The 27,474-nt window shown below is 53.0% G+C and overlaps 1 protein-coding gene across 1 annotated transcript in view; it reads right to left on the reverse strand.

Moving 5' to 3' along the window:
* The window catches only part of SH3BGRL (SH3 domain binding glutamate rich protein like), a 33,479-nt gene extending 20,198 nt beyond the window's left edge, over window positions 1-13,281 (reverse strand). Inside the window, exon 1 of the mRNA XM_083160387.1 lies at window positions 12,982-13,281. Within this exon, the coding sequence (XP_083016513.1) occupies window positions 12,982-13,026 (45 nt within the window). The 5' untranslated portion in view covers window positions 13,027-13,281. The remainder of the gene's footprint in view (window positions 1-12,981) is intronic.
* Window positions 13,282-27,474: the final 14,193 nt, after the last annotated feature.

Here is a 27,474-nt window from a genome sequence, read left to right on the forward strand (position 1 = left end):
ACACCATAACTAGACAGGTGCTGACCATAACACCCAGCATACAGAGGTAGTACTGCGCATGTATACATACACACCGTAACTAGACAGATGCTGAGAATTACACCCGGCATACAGAGGTAGTACTGCGCATGTATACATACACACCATAACTAGACAGATGCTGAGAATTACACCCGGCATACAGAGGTAGTACTGCGCATGTATACATACACACCGTAACTACACAGATGCTGAGCATTACACCCGGCATACAGAGGCAGTACTGCACATGTATACATACACACCGTAACTACACAGGCGCTGACCATAACACCCAGCATACAGAGGTAGCACTGCGCATGTATACAGACATACACACCGTAACTACACAGGCGCTGACCATAACACCCAGCATACAGAGGTAGTACTGCGCATGTATACAGACATACACACCATAACTACACAGGTGCTGACCATAACACCCTGCATACAGAGGTAGTACTGCGCATGTTACATACACACCGTAACTACACAGGCGCTGACATAACACCCAGCATACAGAGGTAGTACTGCGCATGTATACAGACATACACACCGTAACTACACAGGCGCTGACCATAACACCCAGCATACAGAGGTAGTACTGCGCATGTATACATACACACCGTAACTACACAAGCGCTGACCATAACACCCTGCATACAGAGGTAGTACTGCGCATTTATACATACACACCGTAACTACACAGGCGCTGACCATAACACCCAGCATACAGAGGTAGTACTGCGCATGTATACAGACATACACACCGTAACTACACAGGCGCTGACCATAACACCCTGCATACAGAGGTAGTACTGTGTATGTGTCCACACACATAGAAGTAGTACTGTGCCATGTATCTAGAACAGGCTTTCCCAACCACGGTCCTCAAGGCACACCAACAGTGCAGGTTTTAGTGATATCCAGGCTTCAGCACAGATGGTTTAATCAGAATCCCTGAGATACTAATTAAGTCACCTGTGCTGGAGCCTGGATATCACTAAAACCTGCACTGTGGGTGTGCCTTGAGGACCGTGGTTGGGAAAGCCTGATCTAAAACAAGCAGTGGGCAGGTATTAGTGCCCATCTATAAGGCTAATATGTTCCTATACATTGCACTGCTCACACATAGGGCAGTATTCAATGAGGAAATTCTCCGTGCATGGAGAGCGTTTTATTTCGCTCTCCATGCACTCTCCGTGTTTTTGCGGAGATTCTCCATGTTTGGAGATTCTCCGTCACGGCACTTTATCCACTATTCAATGTGGCTGATGCTCGCCGCCACTCGCGGCGAGTCTTAACCCCTGCAGCGGACGAGCGTCCGCGGCAGGGAGCCGGGGGACGGAAGCAGCCAGAGAGATTAAAGTCTCCCTGGCTGCTCCAGAGGAATGTGGAGGGGAGGTGGGCTCCCCGGGACCCAGGCAGCACAGGCTTCCCCCCCCTATAGCCAGCGGGGGACCCAGTATTCACTGCACCCGATCGTGCATATTAACGATCGGGTGCAGTGAATATATGAATATCTAATGAGCGGCTCGAGCGCTCCGGCCCCCTGCTGGCTGCACTGTGTAAAAAAAAATAAAAAAAATTAAAAAAATATATTTTTTAAAATTAAATATATATTCATGTGCTATAAGCACATGAATAAAAATAACATGCCCCTTCACAGAAAAAAAAACCTGTTTTTTTGACACCAAAATAATAAAAAAAAACCTTTTAGTTTAAAAGTTCACATTCCAGATCTCCATCAAAAGATGGAGAACTTCTACACGGAGAGAGACGGAGAAAATCACTTAGAAAGACGGAGAATATTTCACATTGAATAGGGTTGCTCGCTTTTGGAGAGCAAAATGCTCCGTCCAAGGCGAACAAAGCACAAATTCTCCATAAAACACGGAGAATTTTTCTCATTGAATACTGCCCATAATGTACGGTCCAGGATGTGATGTATTATAGATGACGGGCTCCTGGCAGCAAGCACAGACATCTGGTACAAGGATGCAGGCTGATGAGTCATCCTCCACATAACAGCCCCCCACCCCCACCAGATGGGGACCAGCAGCCCAGAGCTTTGTGCCCATGCAGATTCCTCCCCGTGCATTCCTGATCCTGTGCCAGGGCACAGATTGTCATGCAGAACAGCGTGGTCACCAATACAGGGATGTACGGAGTAATCTGCAGAGAGACCAATCACATGCTAATCAGCCGTTCTGAAATAATAGCCAAAATCTCAATGGTTGCTATGGGTGACAGCAGCTTACTAATTGCCAGCAATCCACAGCCATGGGCTTAATGCACAGCCTCCTCCCCACAATCCACCTGATGCACAGCATCCTCCCAACTAGCATCCACCCTCTACCAACTGCTTGATGCACAACCTCCTCCCCACAATGCACCTGATGCACAGCATCCTCCCAACCGCTTGATGCACAACCTCCTCCCCACAATGCACCTGATGCACAGCATCCTCCCAACTGGCATCCACCCTCTACAAACCGCTTTATGCACAACCTCCTCCCAACTGGCACCCACCTCCTGCCAACCACCTGATGTACAGCCTCTTCCCAACTGGCATCTGCCCTGCCAACTGCCTGATGCACAGCCTCCTCCCAACTGGCATTGACCCCCTGCAAACATCCCGATGCACAGCTTCCTCCCCACAATCAACCTGATGCACAGCCTCCTCCCAAGTGGCATCCACCCCCTGCCAACCGCCTGATGCACAGCCTCCTCCCAAGTGGCATCCACCCCCTGCCAACCGCCTGATGCACAGCGTCCTCCCAAGTGGCATCCACCCCCTGCCAACCGCCTGATGCACAGCCTCCTCCCAAGTGGCATCCACCCCCTGCCAACCGCCTGATGCACAGCCTCCTCCCAAGTGGCATCCACCCCCTGCCAACCGCCTGATGCACAGCCTCCTCCCAAGTGGCATCCACCCCCTGCCAACCGCCTGATGCACAGCGTCCTCCCAAGTGGCATCCACCCCCTGCCAACCGCCTGATGCACAGCGTCCTCCCAAGTGGCATCCACCCCCTGCCAACCGCCTGATGCACAGCCTCCTCCCAAGTGGCATCCACCCCCTGCCAACCGCCTGATGCACAGCCTCCTCCCAAGTGGCATCCACCCCCTGCCAACCGCCTGATGTACAGCCTCCTCCCAAGTGGCATCCACCCCCTGCCAACCGCCTGATGTACAGCCTCCTCCCAAGTGGCATCCACCCCCTGCCAACCGCCTGATGCACAGCCTCCTCCCAAGTGGCATCCACCCCCTGCCAACCGCCTGATGCACAGCCTCCTCCCAAGTGGCATCCACCCCCTGCCAACCGCCTGATGCACAGCCTCCTCCCAAGTGGCATCCACCCCCTGTCAACCGCCTGATGCACAGCCTCCTCCCAAGTGGCATCCACCCCCTGTCAACCGCCTGATGCACAGCCTCCTCCCAAGTGGCATCCACCCCCTGCCAACCGCCTGATGCACAGCCTCCTCCCAAGTGGCATCCACCCCCTGCCAACCGCCTGATGCACAGCCTCCTCCCAAGTGGCATCCACCCCCTGCCAACCGCCTGATGCACAGCCTCCTCCCAAGTGGCATCCACCCCCTGCCAACCGCCTGATGCACAGCCTCCTCCCAAGTGGCTGGGATTTTTAACTTGGGAACATTAAGGCAAAATGCAATATAGTAATTCTCTCTGAACTCTCCCATATACATTATCCTGTGTATCCTGTACACTGTATGGTCAGTGCAGACTCTCCTGTGGAGATAGATAGATAGATAGATAGATAGATAGATAGATAGATAGAGAGAGAGAGATATAGATAGATAGATATGTTGGCTTTATCCTGAATGGTAGCATTGCTGTAATCTAACAAGCGGCTATATATTGGGATTCACTGTGTGCCGACATTTACGATATTCGGAAATACTGTGGCCCATCTATTTAATGCTTCTTAATAAAATCGAATCTGCGTCCGTTTTCGATAATCTGCCGCCTATCTGACTGTCGGTACGTTTCAGGCAGCCAGAAGATTGAATTCCAACTGTTGAATTGCTGTCGGAAAAAAACTATATTCCGACTGTCAGAAACATATCGAAATCAACATTAAATACCTCCCATAATGTCAAATATTTCTGTGCTCCGCACAATTACAATTGCTTTTGACAACAGGGACATCCAATCAAGTTGAGCAAAGCATCAGAGAAACCAGGGATGAGCATAGCGCCTCTCCTACTGCCCCCGCCCACAGCGCCTCTCCCACTGCCGCACACAGCGCCTCTCCCACTGCCGCACACAGCGCCTCTCCCACTGCCCTCCGCACACAGCGCCTCTCCTACTGCCCCCCGCCCACAGCGCCTCTCCTACTGCCCCCCGCCCACAGCGCATCTCCTACTGCCCCCCGCGCCTCTCCTACTGCCCCCCGCCCACAGCGCCTCTCCTACTGCCCCCCGCCCACAGCGCCTCACCTACTGCCCCCCGCCCACAGCGCCTCACCTACTGCCCCCAGCACACAGCGCCTCACCTACTGCCGCACAGCGCCTCACATACTGCCCCCCGCACTCAGCGCCTCTCCTACTGCCGCACAGCGCCTCTCTTCTTCTGCCCCCCGCCCACAGCGCCTCTCCTACTGCCCACAGCGCCTCTCCTACTGTCCCCGGCACACAGCGCCTCTCCTACTGCCCCCCGCACACAGCGCCTCTCCTACTGCCCCCTGCACACAGCGCCTCTCTTCTTCTGCCCCCAGCACACAGCGCCTCTCTTCTTCTGCCCCCAGCACACAGCGCCTCTCTTCTTCTGCCCACCGCACACAGCGCCTCTCCGCACAGTGTTTGTAGAGGACATCATATTGCCGAGTAGGAGCTAATGACAATGGAAGTTCAGTGGTAATAGGCTTACTAGTTAATAGCCTGTGAAAACATCGGTTTATGATAACGGGTGTTTTTGGGGATCAGCCACAAATATTAAGTGCCTCCCGCATGTAAGATGGAGGGACCGCAGAATTCATCTCCGATACCTCAGCCCAATTTACCGATATCTGGATTGCAAAGCATTCTGGATATTGGCCCCATCTGAAATGTAGCCTACAGGCTACTCATAGGGTTACCACCCGTCCGGGATTACTCCAGACAATCTGGTAATTAATCCCGGGGTCCGGATGGGTGACGTTCCCAGACTATACAATGTACGGGAACAGGCAGGGGCCGGCTGCCGCTGATGGAGTGAGATGCGCTATACGCGTGCCACCAGGAGAGATAAGTAGCTGGCCCGGTATTGCCTGTGTGTAACTGCGTAATCCGCAGGCACGGCCCAGACCAGCTCTTTCCTACACCTGGCGCTCACGCAGAAGCTCTTCAAAGATGCTGACTGAGATGCCCTCCTGCACGGCGCTATTTGCAACCAACCTGGCAGGCTGCCTGGCAGTTGAGTTGGCTGCGCTGGCGGCACTGGCCACTGAATCTGTTGACTATGACCGTGGGTAGCACTGTGCAAGTGATCTGTGACAACTACTAAGACACCTCTGCTCCTACTGCCTCCTGTCCTACTTCCTGTTCTCCACAGGGCAGGCTCAGGCTGCCAGGCAGACACCACACCAGGCTGGCTGTCCCAATCCCAGGGTCCTCCTGAGCGCTCTGCTCCTGCCCTAAACTGAACCCACTCCTGCCCTGACTCAGGGGGTTATTCTGTTTGGTACGGTGAAATGTACGTAAGGTCCGTCACACCGTACGTTTTCCGTACGCTCACGGTGAGCGTAAGTCCGCCCACGGAACAGCCGCACATGGACGGTCACAGACACCGACAATGGGGAGTGGCGTACACTTGAGCCTACGCCACCGTGTACGGACGGATCTCCCTCTTAGCCATCGATACCTGGCGTACATCAGAGCGTACGCCACAGTGCACGGAAGGATCTGTTTTTGGGCCAAAATGCACCACGCGTTGGCCAGTCGAGGCGGTTGTGGCACCATACATTTTGTGTGCACACCCCTATGTACGCCCATGTTTACACCCAGTTTTCCTTATTATTCCGGCCGCTCCCATAAAACGCCCACATGCCGCCCACAATGACCGTACTCTTGCAGACAGGTTTTTTCGCACGGAGAGACCCGTCCGTGAGCGGTGTGAGGTCGCCGCACATGCGCATTGCAAAAGCTACGCATGCGCAGATGAAAAAAAAACCCGATCCGCCCGTATACGGTCCCACCATACCAAACAGAATAAACCCCTCAGTGAGGCTGACTCTGAGCCGAGGAGCCCTCCGGTGTCGTGTCCTGTAGCTGCTGCTCTGAGTCCTTACTGGCTCTGCCTGGGCCCTGAGCCCTCCACTATGTGCATGTAATCCCCATGGCATCGAGCATGAAGGCCCTGGCAATTAACATGTAGGTAATTGGCACTTATGTGGAATATGTAATAGCCATTATAGTGTGTGGAATAATATGTAATGGGCATCACGGTGTGTTTCATAACGTGTAATGGGCATTACGGTGTGGCATAATATGTAATGAGCATTACAGTGCATGGCATAATGTGTAATGGCCATCACGTGTGTGGTATAATGTGCATCACGGTGTGGCATAATGTGTAATGGGCATCATGGTGTATCGCATAATGTGTAATGGGCATCACAGTATGAGGAGTAATGGGCATTAGTGTGTGATGCAACATATAATGGGCATCACGGTGTGTCGCACAATGTGTAACGGGCATCACGGTGTGTCGCACAATGTGTAACGGGCATCACGGTGTGTCGCACAATGTGTAACGGGCATCACGGTGTGTCGCACAATGTGTAACGGGCATCACGGTGTGTCGCACAATGTGTAACGGGCATCACGGTGTGTCGCACAATGTGTAACGGGCATCACGGTGTGTCGCACAATGTGTAACGGGCATCACGGTGTGTCGCACAATGTGTAACGGGCATCACGGTGTGTCGCACAATGTGTAACGGGCATCACGGTGTGTCGCACAATGTGTAACGGGCATCACGGTGTGTCGCACAATGTGTAACGGGCATCACGGTGTGTCGCACAATGTGTAACGGGCATCACGGTGTGTCGCACAATGTGTAACGGGCATCACGGTGTGTCGCACAATGTGTAACGGGCATCACGGTGTGTCGCACAATGTGTAACGGGCATCACGGTGTGTCGCACAATGTGTAACGGGCATCACGGTGTGTCGCACAATGTGTAACGGGCATCACGGTGTGTCGCACAATGTGTAACGGGCATCACGGTGTGTCGCACAATGTGTAACGGGCATCACGGTGTGTCGCACAATGTGTAACGGGCATCACGGTGTGTCGCACAATGTGTAACGGGCATCACGGTGTGTCGCACAATGTGTAACGGGCATCATGGTGTGTCGCACAATGTGTAATGAGCATCACAGTGTTAGGCGTAATGGGCATTAGTGTGTGATGTAACATATAATGGGCATCACGGTGAGTGGCATAATGTGCAATGGGCATCACGTGTGTGGTATAATGTGTAATGGGCATCATGGTGTGGCATAATGTGTAATGGGCATCACGGTGTGAGGCGTAATGGGCATTAGTGTGTGATGTAACATAATGGGCATCACGGTGTGTGGCATAATGTGTAATGGACATCACGGTGTGGCATAATGTGTAATGGGCATCATGGTGTGGCATTATGTGTAATGGGCATCACGGTGTGAGGCGTAATGTGTAATGGACATCACGGTGTGGCATTATGTGTAATGGGCATCACGGTGTGGCATAATGTGTAATGGGCATCATGGTGTGGCATTATGTGTAATGGGCATCACGGTGTGAGGCGTAATGTGCATCACGGTGTGTGGCGTAACGTGTAATCGGCAATATGATGTGTGATGTATCATGTGCAGTACAATTGAAGCAAAGGTTAAAAAAAATACATAAGGCGGGACTGGGGGCGGGCCAGTAAGTGGGATGGGGGCGTGTCAAGGGGTTGGGCACTGTCTGGGAATCTCTCAACACAAAGGTAGTGACCTTAGCTACTCATCGCACCAGCAGCTGAGCAGAGGGTTCTCCCGGAACCCTCCCCAGAAGTGCCCGTGTGCAGTGTGGTCAGCACTGAGCAGGCATGTGCAGAGCCCCCATCAGCCAGTACAGTACATCGCAGGGACAGACTCCTTTCACCGATAGGATCACATATGCCAATGCACTCCTGGGCAGGAAGATCCCGCTGACATAGCACTGAACATGTAATCCGTCATAGTCTGGCATGTAACCCTCCGCTGTGTACAGACACTTCTGTGCTGGCCATACGGTCTCTGAGAAGAGAACAGAACCGTATTGTGCAGTAAGGTAAATAAGGAGTAAATGGGCGCACAGAGCGCTCCCCTGACAGCCGCCAGTACAGCGCCGCTCCTGCCTGGGGTCTGCCTTTGTTACACAGCAGGACGACTAATGAGTACACACAGATGCGATGTTTGCTGGGCAAATAAACCTGAAAGGTGCACAGACTAAATACACAGCAACGTAACGGGTAATGGCCACTACGGAGTACTACAACTTGTGCCCAGTACGTTATACCCAAGAGTGCCCATATTATACCTAGCCATACACAGCACAGTATACACAGCAGTGCTCAGACATTATATCCAGTAAAGTATACAGGGCAGTGTCCATATGATACCCAGCTCTGTGTACCCACTAGGGCACATTATACCCTGTATAATATGCAGAATAGGGCCCATATTATACCCAGCATGGTATACCCATTATTACGGCCCGTTATAACCCCCCACCACCCCTTAGTATGGAATAGTGCCCACACATAGTGGGATAGTCGGATGCGTTTTGAACTTTAGTACATCGCGTGTAGATCACATCGCACCGTGCTGCTTCTGGCTTGTGATGAGTGTGAATCACATATTGCGAGTCCCAAATTATGTGCAGCCCGTACTTTGTGTACTAGATCGCATCGCTGTTGTAGCACTGTGTAACGTATCGCGCCCTGTGTAGCGCATCACCCCCTGTGTAGCGCATTGCTGTTGTAGCACTGTGTAACGCATCGCGCCCTGTGTAGCGCATCGCCCCCTGTGTAGCGCATCGCTGTTGTAGCACTGTGTAACGCATCGCTGTTGTAGCACTGTGTAATGCATCGCCCCCTGTGTAGCGCATCGCCCCCTGTGTAGCGCATCGCTGTTGTAGCACTGTGTAACGCATCGCACCCTGTGTAACGCATCGCTGTTGTAGCACTGTGTAACATATCGCTGTTGTAGCACTGTGTAATGCATCGCACCATGTGTAACGCATCGCCCCCTGTGTAGCGCATCGCACCCTGTGTAGCGCATCGCACCCTGTGTAGCGCAACGCTGTTGTAGCACTGTGTAACGCATCGCCCCCTGTGTAACATATCGCTGTTGTAGCACTGTGTAATGCATCGCACCCTGTGTAATGCATCGCACCCTGTGTAACGCATCGCACCCTGTGTAACGCATCGCACCCTGTGTAACGCATCGCACCCTGTGTAGCGCATCGCTGTTGTAGCACTGTGTAACGCATCGCCCCCTGTGTAACGCATCGCTGTTGTAGCACTGTGTAACACATCGCCCCCTGTGTAACGCATCGCAGCACCGATAGAAACATATGGGGAATGCGGCTGCAGACGGCAAAGGATAGGGCCGGATTAAGCCTTCGGGGGGCCCGGGTCACTTGAGACAGTGCGGCCCCCTTGCACTTGTCATTACTGGCCGCAAACTGGGAGACCTCACAGGCTCAGCACTACCTCTGATTAAAAACCCTCCCATGACGAGACTGCTGCTGCTGTCCTCCATGGGCCTGAGACGCATGTGATGAGCTACACCAATCAGAGCTCAGCACAAACATCTCAGTCTCTGCCCTCGTGCAAAGTGTCATGGGACTTAGTTAACTCCCAGTAATGCTCTGCACACTTACATGTCTACCATACAGTAGGTGGCCCCTAGCTAGATGGGGGCCAACATGTACTGACCCCTGTGCCCCCCCTTAATTCAGCCCTGGGAAAGGAGGGATATTGGAGATATCGGTGTGGTCCCATGGTCAGATATACAGAGATAAGCAGGCCTCTTTTGTATTGGGCTGTAGTAAGGTTTCCTGACGGCATCTCAGGCTGAGCAGCATTTAGTGCATTGCTGTAAGCCAAACCAGAACGCAGCGTTACACCAGTAGCGTAACAATAGCCCCTGCAGACCCCGCGGTAGCCGGAGGTCTGTGGGGCTTTTGTAAAGCCGCCATGTCTGTGCTGCGGCTGGATCCGCAGATTTACTTGTCTGCCTTGTGGTCCCGGCATAATAAAATGTCCACCCCCATACAGCAGACAGTCCTCTGTCTGATGTATGGGGGCGGACATTTTATGATGGTCCATTTTCATAGCAGCAGAAGACAGTAGGGTAGCCGGGACCGCACCGCAGACAAGATCTGCAGGTCCCTGCTACGGAAGAGCAGAGGGGTAAGGCAGGGAGGGGCAATTACCTTTACTGGGGGGGGGGCACAGATATAATAGTTACACCACTGACAGAAGCAAAGACATCTGCGCGGTCCCATGGTCAGATATACAGAACTAAATGGGCCTCTGCTGTATTGGGCTGTAGTATGGTTTCCTGACAGCGTCTCAGGTGGAGCAGCATTTAGTGCATCCCTGTAAGTTGATACCAGAACGCAGCGTTACACGGAAGCAGAGACATCTGCGGACGTGTCCCCGTCTGGTGATGACATGTAATGATGGGTGCAGGCAGCCTGGTAATCTGTTACAGATGTGAGCAAGCAGAGAGCAATGTATACATGGTAACTGCATCTAACAGCCTCTGGCCATGCCGTAGCAACGTCACATGATGGTCTGCACCTAATGGCACCTCTCCCACTAACAATAGTAGTAAGAGACTGTGACAATGCATCAGACATCCTTATAACTAGTCTGGGGGTGTCCAGAACGCATTCCCCAACTTTGTGGGCTTCTGTCTATAATGTGTGTACATAGTATGATACATACTGTACATACACACACGTCCAATGCAGATGTTGTGGACCTGTTTGCGTTAAATGCTGTCCTGCAGTTCATCTTTCCTGTATAAATCCCCTTTCCAGGTCTGGAATACACAGACACATATAAAGTTGCTACAAAGTTTCAGGATGTTTTATGACTTCCTTAGTAGGTGTCATTAATGTTACTCAGAGCTATAAACGCCACCCTCCTTCCCTGGAGCTGGCACTGAGTCACGTCCCATTTATACAGGGGGGGTGGGGGGGTACTAATTACCCAGGCCCATGCGGGGGCCCTGGTCCGACCCCCTCCGTCCTGGAGCTGGCACTGAGTCACGTCCCATTTATACAGGGGGGGTACTAATTACCCAGGCCCAGCGGGGGCCCTGGTCCGACCCCCTCCGTCCTGGAGCTGGCACAGAGTCCCATTTATACAGCGCTGGGCACACGTACAACGTATAAGCAGTAACGGTGGAAGTGACTGTACCGGTGACAGAGATTGCTCCATGTACACAGACTGCACCGGGTGTGGACCACTAGCACCACAGGGTCAGGCCAACCACTATTGGTGGACAGGTAGAAGGTCGATACATAAAAGAATCAACATGGGTTTTCACAGGTTTTTGGGGCGTCTATGTTGACATGGACCCTGTATAAGGGCGCTGCGCTCGGAGCACGGTTATATCCTCCCTCTATGCCAACTGGGAATGTACAGTATGAACAAGTCCATTTAACAACATGCTGACTTTTTATGTGACTATTAACTGTCGACCCAACGCCCGCATGCCCTCTTCAGCTAGGACTGGATGCTGGGAGTTGTAGTTCTCTGACACAATCATACTACAGTGATGTAAGTAATTGAGTCCTGAACCGCCCCAGCACCCACATCTGTCTGGTGACACAATAGAAATGTGCAGGACAGACCGCTCCTCTGAATACGTCCCACTCACTCTACAACACATCACGCCACTGTGGCTCCACTAGGCCCCTCACAACAGACAACTGTCAGATAACCCCTCCTCCCATCTGGCAGCACAAATACTGGGGGTGTCCGGGCAGGAACCCCCATCTCATAGTATAGCTGTAATCCCATATATTACTTATACAGTACACTGTCCTTCCAGCTACTGTAACCCACCAAAGCAAAAACAAACATACAAAGGAAATAAACCATGCTGCGCTGCAGGGGGGCAGATGTAACACATACCTCCCAACACGACCCTCCCCAGGAGGGACACAATGCTCTGTTCCTGGACTTTCTTCTTAATGTATGATTGCCACCACCTGTGTTGAACAGGTAAATTGCTAAGAAAGGTGTTTCAACACAGGTGATGGCAATCATACATTAAGAGGGAAGTGCAGGAGCAGAGCATTGTGTCCTCCTGGAGAGGATCATGTTGGGAGGTATGGTAACAGGTGCAGAGAGATTAGATTAGATTTGGGTGTGGGGAGTATAAACTGAAACCTATAATGCAGCGGGTTACCTACTTGACACTCTCCATGCGGGAGAAAATGCTCTGTTCCTGGGCTTCCCTGGTAATGTATGATTGCCAGCACCTGTGGTGACACCTTTCTTATCAGTTACCTAGCTCCCCACAGGTATAATAATTGTACCGTGTATGGGCTCCTTAAGAGTAATAACATGTGTGTGCTACAGTACATGCAAAAGCAGCCAGTATTTACCCTGCACAGAAACATTATAAATGCATTTGCTTCCCTTGTTTGCTTTACTGAATCTGTCCCATAGTGTATGATTGCAGTCACCTGTGCTGACCTCACTGATAGATGAGAAGGGATGCAATGCAATCATTCAGCACAGGTGGATGCAATCATACACTAGTGCGGACCCCAGGAGCAGAGTGTTGTGTGCAGTACCTGGCAGAGGGGGTCATATTGGGGGTATTAGAGTCCCTATAGCATTTCCTACAAGTCACTTTAGGGTTCTCCATGTACCTCCAACACCAACGCTACAGATTACGGGTACAATGGGCACTTCTTACCGACGTGGACCCGGAGGAACTTGCAATATAAACTTTGATCACCATCCTGGAGGTTCCCTGGGTGTAGGTGGCTGGATGATGCTGGGGGGTGCCCTCCTGCTCTTGATGCTGCTGGGACCCTCTTGCCCCTGGCTGCTGGTGCCCTCCTGCCCTGGGTGACGGTGGCAGCAGCTGGATGCTGCTTTCCTGCAGTGGTTGATGCTGCTGCCCTCCTGCTCTGGGTGATGGTAGCAGAGGCTGGATGCTGCTGCTGCTGCTGGATCCTCCTCTCTGCCGCTCTGTGTCAATCTCCCACTCTCAGACTCTGCACTCTGCAAACTGGGAGGTTTTTTTTCTATCAATTAACTTTATTTAACCCAGCACAGAAAAACACCACAGCTGCACAATGCACAAGCGTAGCACTGTTGGAGCTGGGAAATTTCCAGCTCAGAATGTCTGGACCAGTCCGTCATTGGGAGATACACCTGTAACTGCCCCAGCTTCCAGCAGCATACAGTATGTACGGTGCTGTTCACACCGTACTTACCGTAGCGACGCAATTCGCACAGAGTGCCTGATTCAGCACTGATCGCTTATTACAGAATCGAGCAATTATCGAACGACTGCGCATGCAGGTGCGAGGGGAAATAGCTACAGGAAATGCCTATAGACTGTAATCGCCTAGCAGCCTGTGGTTGATTGACAGGAAACCAGCATTTGGGGGCGGTAACCGTATGTTTTCTAGGAGTGGTTAGGAAAACGCAGGCCCAGAGTTTACCTCTTGCTGATGATCTGGCAATGCCAACATTGGGCAATCTGTACATGTCTACTAATGCTGACCTTGGGGCCTCCCCAGTGCACGGCTGTGAATGGCTTCATGCCATGAGGTGAAAGACATTATTATTATTATTATTTTATTTATAAGGCTCCACAAGTGTTTCGCAGCGCCGTACAAAGGAACAATACAGGGAGACAAAGCTTGGCATAACATTGAATAAATAACAAAAATACAGTACAAATAAAGAGCACCACAGTTCAATACACATTACAGCTTAAATGTAAGTAGTGAGGACTCAATAACATACAACTAGAGGCTTGATGCCAATGATGGAGATGAGTATGTGGACAAAGATGGTCACTGAGTGTTGGAGTAAAGGAGAGCTGTGAGTGACATGTGAAGAGAAGAGGGCTTTGACAACAGGACGGAGGAGGGCCCTGCTCGGAGGAGCTTACAATCTAGTACAGGCTTTCCCAACCACGGTCCTCAAGGCACACCAACAGTGCAGGTTTTAGTAATATCCAGGCTTCAGCACAGGTGACTTAATTATTACCTGAGTGATTCAGATTAAACCACCTGTGCTGAAGCCTGGATATCCCTAAAACCTGCACTGTTGGTGTGCCTTGAGGACCTAGTAGGAAGTGGAGACAGACAGATTACTAGAGGTGCAAGATATACTGCTTTCACATTGCAGAAATGGGTAATGACACGGTATTCTTAAATGGGACTTTAAAACGGGTCTGAGCCTTGAGACCTTTCACATTGCAGGTGAAAACCGTTTTAAAAATCATTTAATACCATTCAAACATTCAACCCGTTTAACCTCCAAGGGACACTTTCAAGCCATTGAAATAGAGCCATTCAAACTGCCAAAAAAAACGGCTTTAAAACGTGTAGGACTCTGCTTTTTAACCGTGTTGAAATACTGGTTAAATTTAACCGGTAAATCAACTCTGGCACTTTCACATTGCAGCCTTAAACGTTTTAAAATGGAAAAAAAATGGCAATATACCGTTTTAAAAGTGCGATGTGAAAGGGGTATAAGTGGGTGGTGGCTAGATAGCAGGATGTAAACAGGCAAGGGGTCGGAGAACCAGATAGTTTATGCAGGACATTCTAATTCACTCACCACTGATTCACTCAAACACCCCCACCCCTGTGTGCAGCGCCGCTATGTGTAGACTTACCGGTGCTGCGTTGGGAGATTGGGGCTGCTCAGTGGTGCCACCTACAAACACAGGCCGGCTGTCAATCATCGTTTGCAGCGGGACCTCACACCTGTGCACAGCGTACCATCGCACACACAATCTACCGATAATTGTCAGGACTGCGAATACGCAGCTCTGCACTGGGGTCTGAATCAGCTCCTATACTCCCTGTGTACAGCCTATAGAGTAACAGAGTGCACAAGAGAAGACTGACTATTCATCTGACCAAAACTGTCCCCTCTATATTGATATTATAGGGATTGTCCGTTATGAGTTTGTACCAAGTGCACAAGCTGTCACCCCGTGGTGTAAGTTCATCACAGGCGCCCAGAGGCAAGACGAACGCTGGTGTCCCCCAAACCCCCCACACATATATATAGCGAGGGGGAATGGAGCGGCACTGTGATGGACTTAATAACCAATAATAAGAACGGACAGAAACTGTGTTCTCTATTAATGTTTTGGTTTTAATAACCTTTGTCAAGATAAACAACGCGCACATCTTACTAACCTTATATCGCTCTCCGTGTGCCCGGGTCTTCCGGAAGAGGGAGGCAGGGAACCCGGGCGCACGGAGGGGGATATAAGGTTAGTAAGATGTGTGGGTTCTTGTGTAGTTTCACGGCGCCAGCATGGCGCCGTGCTACTTCCGGTTTGGGTACGCTCGCCAAACTATCTAAAATAAAGTAACTTAACTCCATGCCAACGTGGATAGTTCATACCCCCACTATCCACGTTGGCATGGAGTTGATTTTAGATAGCGTGGCAAGCGTAGCGAGCCACCAAGCCCGCAGCGTGGGCGAGCGAAGCGAGCCCCGCAAGGGGACTCAGACGCACGGCGCCATGTTGGCGCCGTGAAACTACACAATTGCCGATGTGTGCGTTGTTTATCTTGACAACTCGTCCTGAAGACGGCCCGAAACATTGTTGACAATAAACACTTAAATTTCACGTTTCTTATACAGAGATCTGGCACTCCACAATACAAGTAGCAGCCTGCCAGGGTGCACTCCACCAAGGAGGGTTTGGAGTCAGGAACAGAGCAGCACTCACAAGGACTCAATAACAGGCACAGGGATCAAAGATCAACATCCATGTCACTCCTGTCTGTCTCCATCCTGACCCCACTGCTCTGCCATGTCCCCTCTGTCCTGTCCCTGTCACTCCTGCCTCCGTCCTGACCCCACTGCTCTGCCATGTGCCCTCTGTCCTGTCCCTGTCACTCCTGCCTCTGTCCTGACCCCAGTGCTCTGCCATGTCTCCTATGTCCTGTCCCTGTCACTCCTGTCTCCATCCTGACCCCACTGCTCTGTCCTGTCCCTTCTGTCCTGTCCCTGTCACTCCCGCCTCCATCCTGACCCCAGTGCTCTGCCATGTCCCCTCTGTCCTGTCCCTGTCACTCCTTTCTCCATCCTGACCCCACTGCCCTGCCATGTCCCCTCTGTCCTGTCCCTGTCATTCCCGCCTCCGTCCTGACCCCAGTGCTCTGCCATGTCCCCTCTGTCCTGTCCCTGTCAGTCCTGTCTCCATCCTGACCCACCTGCTCTGCCATGTCCCTTCTGTCCTGTCCCTGTCACTTCTGCCTCCATCCTGACCCCACTGCTCTGCCATGTCCCCTCTGTCCCTGTCACTCCTGCCTCCATCCTGACCCCACTGCTCTGCCATGTCCCCTCTGTCCTGTCCATGTCACTCCTGCCTCCGTCCTGACCCCACTGCTCTACCATGTCCCCTCTGTCCTGTCCCTGTCACGCCTGTCTCCGTCCTGACACCACTGCTCTGCCATGTCCCCTCTGTCCTGTTCCTGTCACTCCCGCCTCCGTCCTGACCCCAATGCTCTGTCATGTCCCCTCTGTCCTGTCCCTGTCATTCCTGCCTCCACCCTGATCCCACTGCTCTGCCATGTCCCATCTGTCCTGTCCATGTCACTCCTGCCTCCATCCTGACCCCACTGCCCTGCCATGTCCCCTCTGTCCTGTCCATGTCACTCCTGCCTCCATCCTGACCCCACTGCTCTGCCATGTCCCCTCTGTCCTGTCCCTGTCACTCCTGCCTCCATCCTGACCCCACTGCTCTACCATGTCCCCTCTGTCCTGTCCCTGTCACTCCTGCCTCCGTCCTGACCCCACTGCTCTGCCATGTCCCCTCTGTCCTGTCCCTGCCACTCCTGTCTCCATCCTGACCCCACTGCTCTGCCATGTCCCATCTGTCCTGTCTATGTCACTCCTGCCTCCATCCTGACCCCACTGCACTGCCATGTCCCCTCTGTCCTGTCCCTGTCACTCCTGCCTCCGTCCTGACCACACTGCTCTGCCATGTCCCCTCTGTCCTGTTCCTGTCACTCCTGCCTCCATCCTGACCACACTGCTCTGCCATGTCCCTTCTGTCCTGTCCCTGTCACTCCTGCCTCTGTCCTGACCCCACTGCTCTGCCATGTCCCCTCTGCCCTGTCCCTGTCACTCCTGCCTCCATCCTGACCCCACTGCTCTGCCATGTCCCCTCTGTCCTGTACCTGTCACTCCTGTCTCCATCCTGATCCCACTGCCCTGCCATGTCCCCTCTGTACTGTCCCTGTCACTCCTGTCTCCGTCCTGACCCCACTGCACTGCCATGTGCCCTCTGTCCTGTCCCTGTCACTCCTGTCTCCATCCTGACCCCACTGCTCTGTCCTGTCCCTGTCACTCCTTTCTCCGTCCTGACCCCACTGCTCTGCCATGTCCCCTCTGTCGTGTCCCTGTCACTGCTGTCTCCATCCTGATCCCCAATGCTCTGCCATGTCCCCTCTGTACTGTCCCTGTCACTCCTGTCTCCGTCCTGACCCCACTGCTCTGCCATGTGCCCTCTGTCCTGTCCCTGTCACTCCTGTCTCCATCCTGACCCCACTGCTCTGTCCTGTCCCTGTCACTCCTGTCTCCATCCTGACCCCAAAGCTCTGCCATGTCCCCTCTGTCCTGTCCCTGTCACTCCTGTCTCCATCCTGACCCCACTGCTCTGCCCTGTCCCTTCTGTGCTGTCCCTGTCACTCCTGCCTCAATCCTGACCCCACTGCTCTGCCATGTCCCCTCTGTCTTGTCCCTGTCACTCCTGTCTCCGTCCTGACCCCACTGCACTGCCATGTGCCCTCTGTCCTGTCCCTGTCACTCCTGTCTCCATCCTGACCCCACTGCTCTGTCCTGTCCCTGTCACTCCTTTCTCCGTCCTGACCCCACTGCTCTGCCATGTCCCCTCTGTCGTGTCCCTGTCACTGCTGTCTCCATCCTGATCCCCACTGCTCTGCCATGTCCCCTCTGTACTGTCCCTGTCACTCCTGTCTCCGTCCTGACCCCACTGCTCTGCCATGTCCCCTCTGTCCTGTCCCTGTCACTCCTGTCTCCATCCTGACCCCACTGCTCTCTCCTGTCTCCGTCCTGACCCCACTGCTCTGCCATGTCCCGTCTGTCCTGTCCCTGTCACTCCTGTCTCCATCCTGACCCCACTGCTCTGTCCTGTCCCTGTCACTCCTGCCTCCATCCTGACCCCACTGCTCTGCCATGTCCTCTCTGTCCTGTCCCTGTCACTCCTGTCTCCATCCTGACCCCACTGCATTGCCATGTCCCATCTGTCCTGTCCCTGTCACTCCTGCCTCCATCCTGACCCCACTGCTCTGTCATGTCCCCTCTGTCCTGTCACTCCTGCCTCCATCCTGACCCCTCTGCTCTATCATGTCCCCTCTGTCCTTTCCCTGTCACTCCTGTCTCCGTCCTGACCCCACTGCTCTGCCATGTGCCCTCTGTCTTTTCCCTGTCACTCCTGCCTCCGTCCTGACCCCACTGCTCTGCCATGTCCCCTCTGTCCTGTCCCTGTCACTCCTGCCTCCATCCTGACCCCACTACTCTGCCATGTCCCCTCTGTCCTGCCCCTGTCTCTCCTGTCTCCATCCTGATCCCACTGCTCTGCCATGTCCCCTCTGTCCTGTCCCTGTCACTCCTGTCTCCTTCCTGACCCCACTGCTCTGCCATGTGCCCTCTGTCCTGTCCCTGTCACTCCTGTCTCCATCCTGACCCCACTGCATTGCCATGTCCCATCTGTCCTGTCCCTGTCACTCCTGCCTCCATCCTGACCCCACTGCTCTGTCATGTCCCCTCTGTCCTGTCCCTGTCACTCCTGTCTCCATCCTGACCCCACTGCTCTGTCATGTCCCCTCTGTCCTGTCACTGTCACTCCTGTCTCCGTCCTGACCCCTCTGCTCTGTCATGTCCCCTCTGTCCTGTCACTGTCACTGCTGTCTCCGTCCTGACCCCACTGCTCTGCCATGTGCCCTCTGTCCTGTCCCTGTCACTCCTATCTCCATCCTGACCCCACTGCTCTGCCATGTCCCCTCTGTCCTGTCCCTGTCACTCCTGTCTCCATCCTGATCCCACTGCTCTGCCATGTCCCCTCTGTACTGTGCCTGTCACTCCTGTCTCCGTCCTGACCCCACTGCTCTGCCATGTGCCCTCTGTCCTGTCCCTGTCACTCCTGTCTCCATCCTGACCCCACTGCTCTGTCCTGTCCCTGTCACTCCTGTCTCCGTCCTGACCCCACTGCTCTGTCATGTCCCCTCTGTCCTGTCCCTGTCACTTCTGTCTCCATCCTGATCCCACTGCTCTGCCATGTCCCCTCTGTCCTGTCCCTGTCACTCCTGTCTCCATCCTGACCCCACTGCATTGCCATGTCCCCTCTGTCCTGTCCCTGTCACTCCTGCCTTCATCCTGACCCCTCTGCTCTGTCATGTCCCCTCTGTCCTGTCCCTGTCACTCCTGTCTCCGTCCTGACCCCACTGCTCTGCCATGTGCCCTCTGTCCTGTCCCTGTCACTCCTGTCTCCATCCTGACCCCACTGCTCAGCCCTGTCCCCTCTGTCCTGTCCCTGTCACTCCTGCCTCCATCCTGACCCCTCTGCTCTGTCATGTCCCCTCTGTCCTGTCCCTGTCACTCCTGTCTCCGTCCTGACCCCACTGCTCTGCCATGTCCCCTCTGTCCTGTCCCTGTCACTCCTGCCTCCATCCTGACCCCACTGCTCTGTCATGTCCCCTCTGTCCTGTCACTCCTGCCTCCATCCTGACCCCACTGCTCAGCCCTGTCCCCTCTGTCCTGTCCCTGTCACTCCTGCCTCCATCCTGACCCCTCTGCTCTGTCATGTCCCCTCTGTCCTGTCCCTGTCACTCCTGTCTCCGTCCTGAACTCACTGCTCTGCCATGTGCCCTCTGTCCTGTCCCTGTGTCACTCCTGCCTCTGTCCTGACCACACTGCTCTGCCATGTCCCCTCTGTCCTGTCCCTGACAAGGGCTCAGTAATTGTTCTATCTTCTCCCCCTACCATGGGCACAGTGTATATGCACAGCAGACAGGGGGACTGAAGGCATGCCCTATAGTGTCGGCAAACACTACTGAAGTCATGCCCGTTTCTGGATCTGCCATTGGATATACTGGAAGGTATGATCACATTCCTATTTCCCTATAGATTGTGTTAGTTACTTGGCAGGAGTATGGCTGCCACCTTGTGGTGATATCACTGTACTGTAGGATATATATCTGGGAAAAAAATATCCCAAATGCTCTAGAAATAATTAGGTAACTGCACAAATTTGGCGTTTGATGCGTTCCTTGCGCTCTGGGGCGTTCATGTGTTCAGTGTTTGGGCGTGGCGGTTTGCTCAGGTGCTCGAGCGCGTTAAAGTGCTCAAATGTATTCATGCACTCAGGTGTATGTTGGGGTATTCAAGAACGAGTGTGTGCTCAGGTATTTGGGTGCTTGGCGCATATGTGTGCTCAGGTATTTGGACACGTTCGGTTGCGCTCGGGTATTCAGGCACACAAGTCCAGGCGATTGGCGGGGGAAGAATTATTATTAATAATAATAATAACAATAATGGTATTTTGCTTAAGTAAAAGATTGGTTGTGATATCTGATATAGCTGATCATCAGCCCTATATGTCCCCTGCGCACAGCACTGTGTAACATGGAGACTGGCACATGGCTGGGAACCAAGGAGGGGGTGTAGAAATTCTATGACACATTTGTCGATAAACAGATTCAGGGCCCTGAGAACACGACTGCGCCACGTTTACAAAGTACAAGTGTTTGTAGTGAGTGCATTAATATTCCCATTAGTGGGCCTGCTGGGGCAGACGCCACTTACTGGCCTTGTAGGAACCTCTGGGCGTGGACAGAAGATACCCACCCCTGGGGATATATATAAACGCTGCACTATCACATACTGAATTACTTCCTCTTCTTCTACTTGCCGGAGTCCTGGCATTGTTATTTCAGGGTCTGTAAAAACAACAACAAGAAATGACATTTGCCACTTTAGTCTGTCTCTGCTTGTCAGCCAGGTCTCAGAGTGGAACAGAGCACCCTGTACCACCCCAGACGGTACTAATACTCTCATTCACTCCCCTACTACCTATCACCTGTCTTACTGTAATGTTCTCATCAGCCTACCTGGTACCCATCTCGCCCCCCTTCAGTCTACCCCTGGCACCGATGCTCGCCTGCCTTTTGTATTTATGTCTCTTCATTGGCTCCTGTCCTATATGGGATCAAGTTCAAAGCTCCTCTCACTCCCCAACAAGCCCCTATCCTACCCTCTACACCTCCCGCCTCCTCACTACCTATCCTCCCCTCTACACCTCCCTCCTCCTCACCACCTATTCTCCCCTCTACACCTCCCGACTCCTCACCACCTATACTCCCCTCTACACCTCCCGCCTCCTCACCACCTATCCTCCCCTCTACACCTCCCGCCTCCTCAACCTATCCTCCCCTTCTCACCACCTATCCTCCCCTCTACACCTCCCGCCTCCTCACCCTATCCTCCCCTCTACACCTCCCGCCTCCTCACCACCTATCCTCTCCTCTACACCTCCCGGCTCATCACCACCTATCCGCTAATCTACACCTCCCGCCTCCTCATCACCTATCCTCCTCTCTACACCTCCCGCCTCCTCATCACCTATCCTCCTCTCTACACCTCCCGCCTCCTCACCATCTATCCTCCCCTCTACACCTCCTGCCTCATCACCACCTCTCCTCTACACCTCCCGCCTCCTCACCACCTATCCTCCCCTCTAAACCTCCCGCCTCCTCACTACCTATCCTCCCCTCTAGACCTCCTGCCTCATCACCACCTATCCTCTCCTCTACACCTCCCGCCTCATCACCACCTATCCTCCTCTCTACACCTCCTGCCTCATCACCACCTCTCCTCCTCTCTACACCTCCCACCTCCTCACCACCTATTCTCCCCTCTACACCTCCCGCCTCCTCACCACCTATCCTCCTCTCTACACCTCCTGCCTCATCACCACCTCTCCTCCCTTCTACACCTCCCGCCTCCTCACCACCTATCATCCCCTCTACACCTCCCGCCTCATCACCACCTATCCTCCCCTCTACACCTCCCGCCTCCTCACCACCTATCCTCCCCTCTACACCTCCCGCTTCATCACCACCTATCCTCCTCTCTACACCTCCTGCCTCATCACCACCTCTCCTCCCTTCTACACCTCCCGCCTCCTCACCACCTATCATCCCCTCTACACCTCCCGCCTCATCACCACCTATCCTCCCCTCTACACCTCCCGCCTCCTCACCACCTATCCTCCCCTCTACACCTCCCGCTTCATCACCACCTATCCTCCCCTCTACACCTCCCGCCTCCTCACCACCTATCCTCCCGTCTACACCTCCCGCCTCATCACCACCTATCCTCCCCTCTACACCTCCCGCTTCATCACCACTAGGGTGGCCAATCCCGGGATCGGGATCGGCGGGATCCCGGGATTTGGCCCTAAAAAGTCCGGGATTTCAATCCCGGGATTGGAGTATCCAATCCCGGGATTTCGGTATTAGACTGCGCATGCGCAGTCTAATACCGGGCAGCGTCTGAACACTCGCTCAGACGCTGCCCGACTGTTCCAGACCCCTGCGTGCGGCCTGCGCAGCGTGATGGTCACGCTGTGCAGGCCACGCACACCGCCCACAGCCCCACACTGCTGTCAGTGTCACTCCTCCTGGCCGCCCGCCCCCACCTCTTCTCCTGCGCCGGCCAGCCCGCGCCTTCCTCCCGGCTGCAGTGCTGATATGAGGAGGTGCACGAGCCCGACGGCACCGTGCACCTCAGAACCCACACCACTCCAGGCCGCCCGACTGCCAATGTAAGTAAATCTGCGGGTCGGCCGGTGTGGGGGTGGGTATCGGGCACATGCCAGCAAACTAAGGATGCCAATCCCGGGATCCCGGGAATCCCGGGATTGAGCATTTTTCAATCCCGGATCCCGGGATTGAAAAAATGCCCCGGGATTGGCATCCCTAATCACCACCTATCCTCCCCTCTACACCTCCTGCCTCATCACCACCTATCCTCCCCTCTACACCTCCTGCATCATCACCACCTCTCCTCCTCTCTACACCTCCCGCCTCCTCACCACCTATACTCCTCTCTACACCTCCCGCCTCCTCACCACCTATCCTCCTCTCTACACCTCCTGCCTCATCACCACCTCTCCTCCTCTCTACACCTCCTGCCTCCTCACCAACCTATCCTCCCCTCTACACCTCCCGCCTCCTCACCACCTATCCTCCCCTCTACACCTCCTGCATCATCACCACCTCTCCTCCTCTCTACACCTCCCGCCTCATCACCACCTATCCTCCCCTCTACACCTCGAGCCTCCTCACCACCTATCCTCCTCTCTACACCTCCCGCCTCCTCACCACCTATCCTCCCCTCTACACCTCCCGCCTCATCACCACATATCCTCCCCTCTACACCTCGAGCCTCCTCACCACCTATCCTCCTCTCTACACCTCCCGCCTCATCACCACCTATCCTCCCCTCTACACCTCCCGCCTCATCACCACCTATCCTCCTCTCTACACCTCCCGCCTCATCATCCACCTATCCTCCTCTCTACACCTCCCGCCTCCTCACCACCTATCCTCCTCTCTACACTTCCCGACTCATCACCACCTATCCTCCCCTCTACACCTCCCACCTATCCTCCCCTATAATAAATAAATTTCTGTGGTAGTTCCCCTCCCCATTATATTCGTTGAATGGAAATATTGCTACATACTGGATTCATCTTTCTTTACATATACCACGAGTGTTGTGGATAGGGTTGCCACCTCTCCCGGATTTCCGGGAATCTCCCGTTTTGGGTGGCAACCCTCCAGGAGGCTTTTCCAGTTTCCCGGATTCCAGGATTCTCCCAGAATCCGGGTGTCTAAAAAAGCCTCCTGCCCTCTATTGGTTCTCTCCCCAGTCCCCAGTGTGTGGCCGTCTGTGGCGCCGCTGCGCCTGCCAGGCTGCCTCCGCAGTGTGTGTCAGTGAGCAGCTCGGTTACCTGGCAACCTGCGCTCAGGGTGATGACGTGTATCCCCTGCGGGAGCCGCCTCTGTCCTGCCGCTCTCACTTCCTTGTTGAACTTCGGGTGCTGTACAAACAGTGAAGCCCGCCCCACCATGTCCCACTAGACCGGCATCCAGGGTCAGTTTCGCCGCTACCCGGCGCTGTGACAGGCCGGTGGTGTGTTTGGGCGCAAGCTGCTCTGACTACCTGAAACAGAGCTGGTGTGCCCAGGCTGCGGCCCAATGCTTGGTTCTCCCTGCCGGGTGCTGCCTCCGATCAGTGCCCTAGTAATTAGCATCTCAGCTATATATATATATATATATATATATATATATATATATATATATATATAATTTGCATACGGGCAGCACTCCAAATTAGCAGTACAAGCAATAAGATGAGGTGCCCTCTGTGGAACACAGTGAGTGAAGAACAAACTGCGGACATAGACGCTGTGATGGCGGCACTCTGCTTTTAGAAAATAAGACACAGGAGACCTTGTAGTTCCCGACGTTTCAAGCCTAGTGCAGGCTTTTTATCAAGGTGCAAGAGACAACAGTGTGAGAAAACAATCATACCTTTATAATGATCTTGAGCCGTCCACCCGCCCCGCGGCGTCCACCCGGCATGGAAGATGACGTCACCAGTCGGCGTCGGCCGCTGAGGCCGTGGAGGGATCACAGACCTGCCAGTCAAAGTGAAAAAACGACATAATGAATAATACATAGATACAGACATATAACAAACGTGCATACAATATGAATGACTGCCCAGGAGGGTAGAAAGTGATAATTAGAAAAATTGGATAAAAAGTTAAAAAGTGATACATATAAAACATGGAATGCAGGTAGCGCTTGCTGAGATCTAGCGCACTATATGTACAGGGTCACGTGACTTGCTCCACAGTGCCCTATTGGATAACACATGATATGACACAGAATAGAGTGTGCTGCGCTGTAGGATACATATGACAGTTGCTAATGACAACTATAAACAATGTATGATGTGCCAGCAGGATGTTACAAAAAATAGGACAACCCGGCATGTTCGTTTAACCCCTTAGGGGACAACGTATCAAGCCCGTAGATCCACCGGCTTTCTGCTTGGCACAATAACAACCCCCTGTCTCCTCCCCTCTTAGGACGGGGGGTCTGCTCAATAATGCGATGTCTCAAAGATGACAATGTGTGGCGAGCCGTGGCGAAATGTCTCGCCACCGGCTGTTCACTGGAACCAGTCAGAAGGGCATGTTTAATAGCAGACCTATGGGCTGCTGCCCTCTCTCTGAACGATCTAATAGTTTTCCCCACGTAGTGTTTGCCGCACGGGCAGCTGACCAAATACACCACGTGGGTAGAAGTACATGTTACCCTTTGCCTGATTTTAAAAGGCTTCCCAGAGTACGGGTGCCAAAACCTGTCTCCCACTGTCATGTAGGAACAAGTCGTGCACCCGCTGCATTTGAAACATCCGGGCTTTGGAGCACCCAAGAACGACATTGTCGACAGACCGACTGTCGGCATGTCGACTATGTCGTTCTTGACCAGGAAATCTTTCAGGTTTTTTCCCCTGGTGTAAGCACACATGAGTTGGGATTCTTTTAATGACTTAAGTGTGGGATCTGTATTGATGATTGGCCAGTGGGTCTTTGCCGTTTTGTTAATGGCTTTACTCTTGGGATGGTATGCATTGACCCAAATAAACTTATTCTGTTTTTGAGTTTTAGACCCACTTAATGCTTTTTCCCTGGGTATAGCCAGGGCTCTCTCCCGGGCTCTCAACAAGTCACCCAATTGGTACCCCCTTTCCCTGAATTTCTCGACCATTTTATCTAAAGCTATTTCGAGAGCGATTGGATCGCTCACAATGCGGCGGACCCGCAACATTTGGGAAAATGGGAGACCGTTTTTTAACGGAGTGGGGTGGTGACTGGAAGCTAACAATAAGTTATTGCGGTCTGTGGGCTTGCAATAAAGGGATGTACTGATCACCCCTTCCTCGTTCACTATATTAACATCCAAGAACTGGATGTTAGATTTACTGATGACATATGTCAATTTGACTGGAGATGACGACAGATTATGGGCAATGATCAAATTTTCCAGCATCTCCTGCGGACCTGACCACAAGATCAGCAGGTCATCTATGTACCGTGTGTACAGTACCAGATGCCTGCTGATCTCGGGGTCCTGTAAGAACAGCTGGTTCTCAACCACAAACATGAAGCTGTTGGCCAGCGACGGAGCCACCGAAGACCCCATGGCACAGCCACAGCGTTGTAAATAGTACCGGTTGTTTGACATGAAAAAGTTACGGGTTAATGTAAGCCTCAACAATTGCATAAACAGATCGATGTTCGGTCCCTGGTAAAGAGGGTTGTCCGTTATGAGTGATCTGACCGCCGCGAGCCCCCCCTCGTGCGGAATGCACGTGTAGAGGCTCGCGACGTCGACCGTACACAACTGGCACCCCTCCGGGAGTCTCCCCAACGACAATAATTTAGAAAGCAATGCATTAGTATCTTTCAAAAAGGTATTCTGGCCTTGCACACAAGGCTGTAGGAAGCCGTCCAAAAAAATGGAAACAGGCTGATACAGCGAACCCCGGGGCAGAGATGATGGTGCCAGTTGTGTACGGTCGACGTCGCGAGCCTCTACACGTGCATTCCGCACGAGGGGGGGCTCGCGGCGGTCAGATCACTCATAACGGACAACCCTCTTTACCAGGGACCGAACATCGATCTGTTTATGCAATTGTTGAGGCTTACATTAACCCGTAACTTTTTCATGTCAAACAACCGGTACTATTTACAACGCTGTGGCTGTGCCATGGGGTCTTCGGTGGCTCCGTCGCTGGCCAACAGCTTCATGTTTGTGGTTGAGAACCAGCTGTTCTTACAGGACCCCGAGATCAGCAGGCATCTGGTACTGTACACACGGTACATAGATGACCTGCTGATCTTGTGGTCAGGTCCGCAGGAGATGCTGGAAAATTTGATCATTGCCCATAATCTGTCGTCATCTCCAGTCAAATTGACATATGTCATCAGTAAATCTAACATCCAGTTCTTGGATGTTAATATAGTGAACGAGGAAGGGGTGATCAGTACATCCCTTTATTGCAAGCCCACAGACCGCAATAACTTATTGTTAGCTTC

The sequence above is a fragment of the Crinia signifera genome, chromosome 9 (assembly GCF_055691185.1).
Source record: "Crinia signifera chromosome 9, ASM5569118v1, whole genome shotgun sequence".
NCBI classification, from domain to species: Eukaryota; Metazoa; Chordata; class Amphibia; order Anura; family Myobatrachidae; genus Crinia; species Crinia signifera.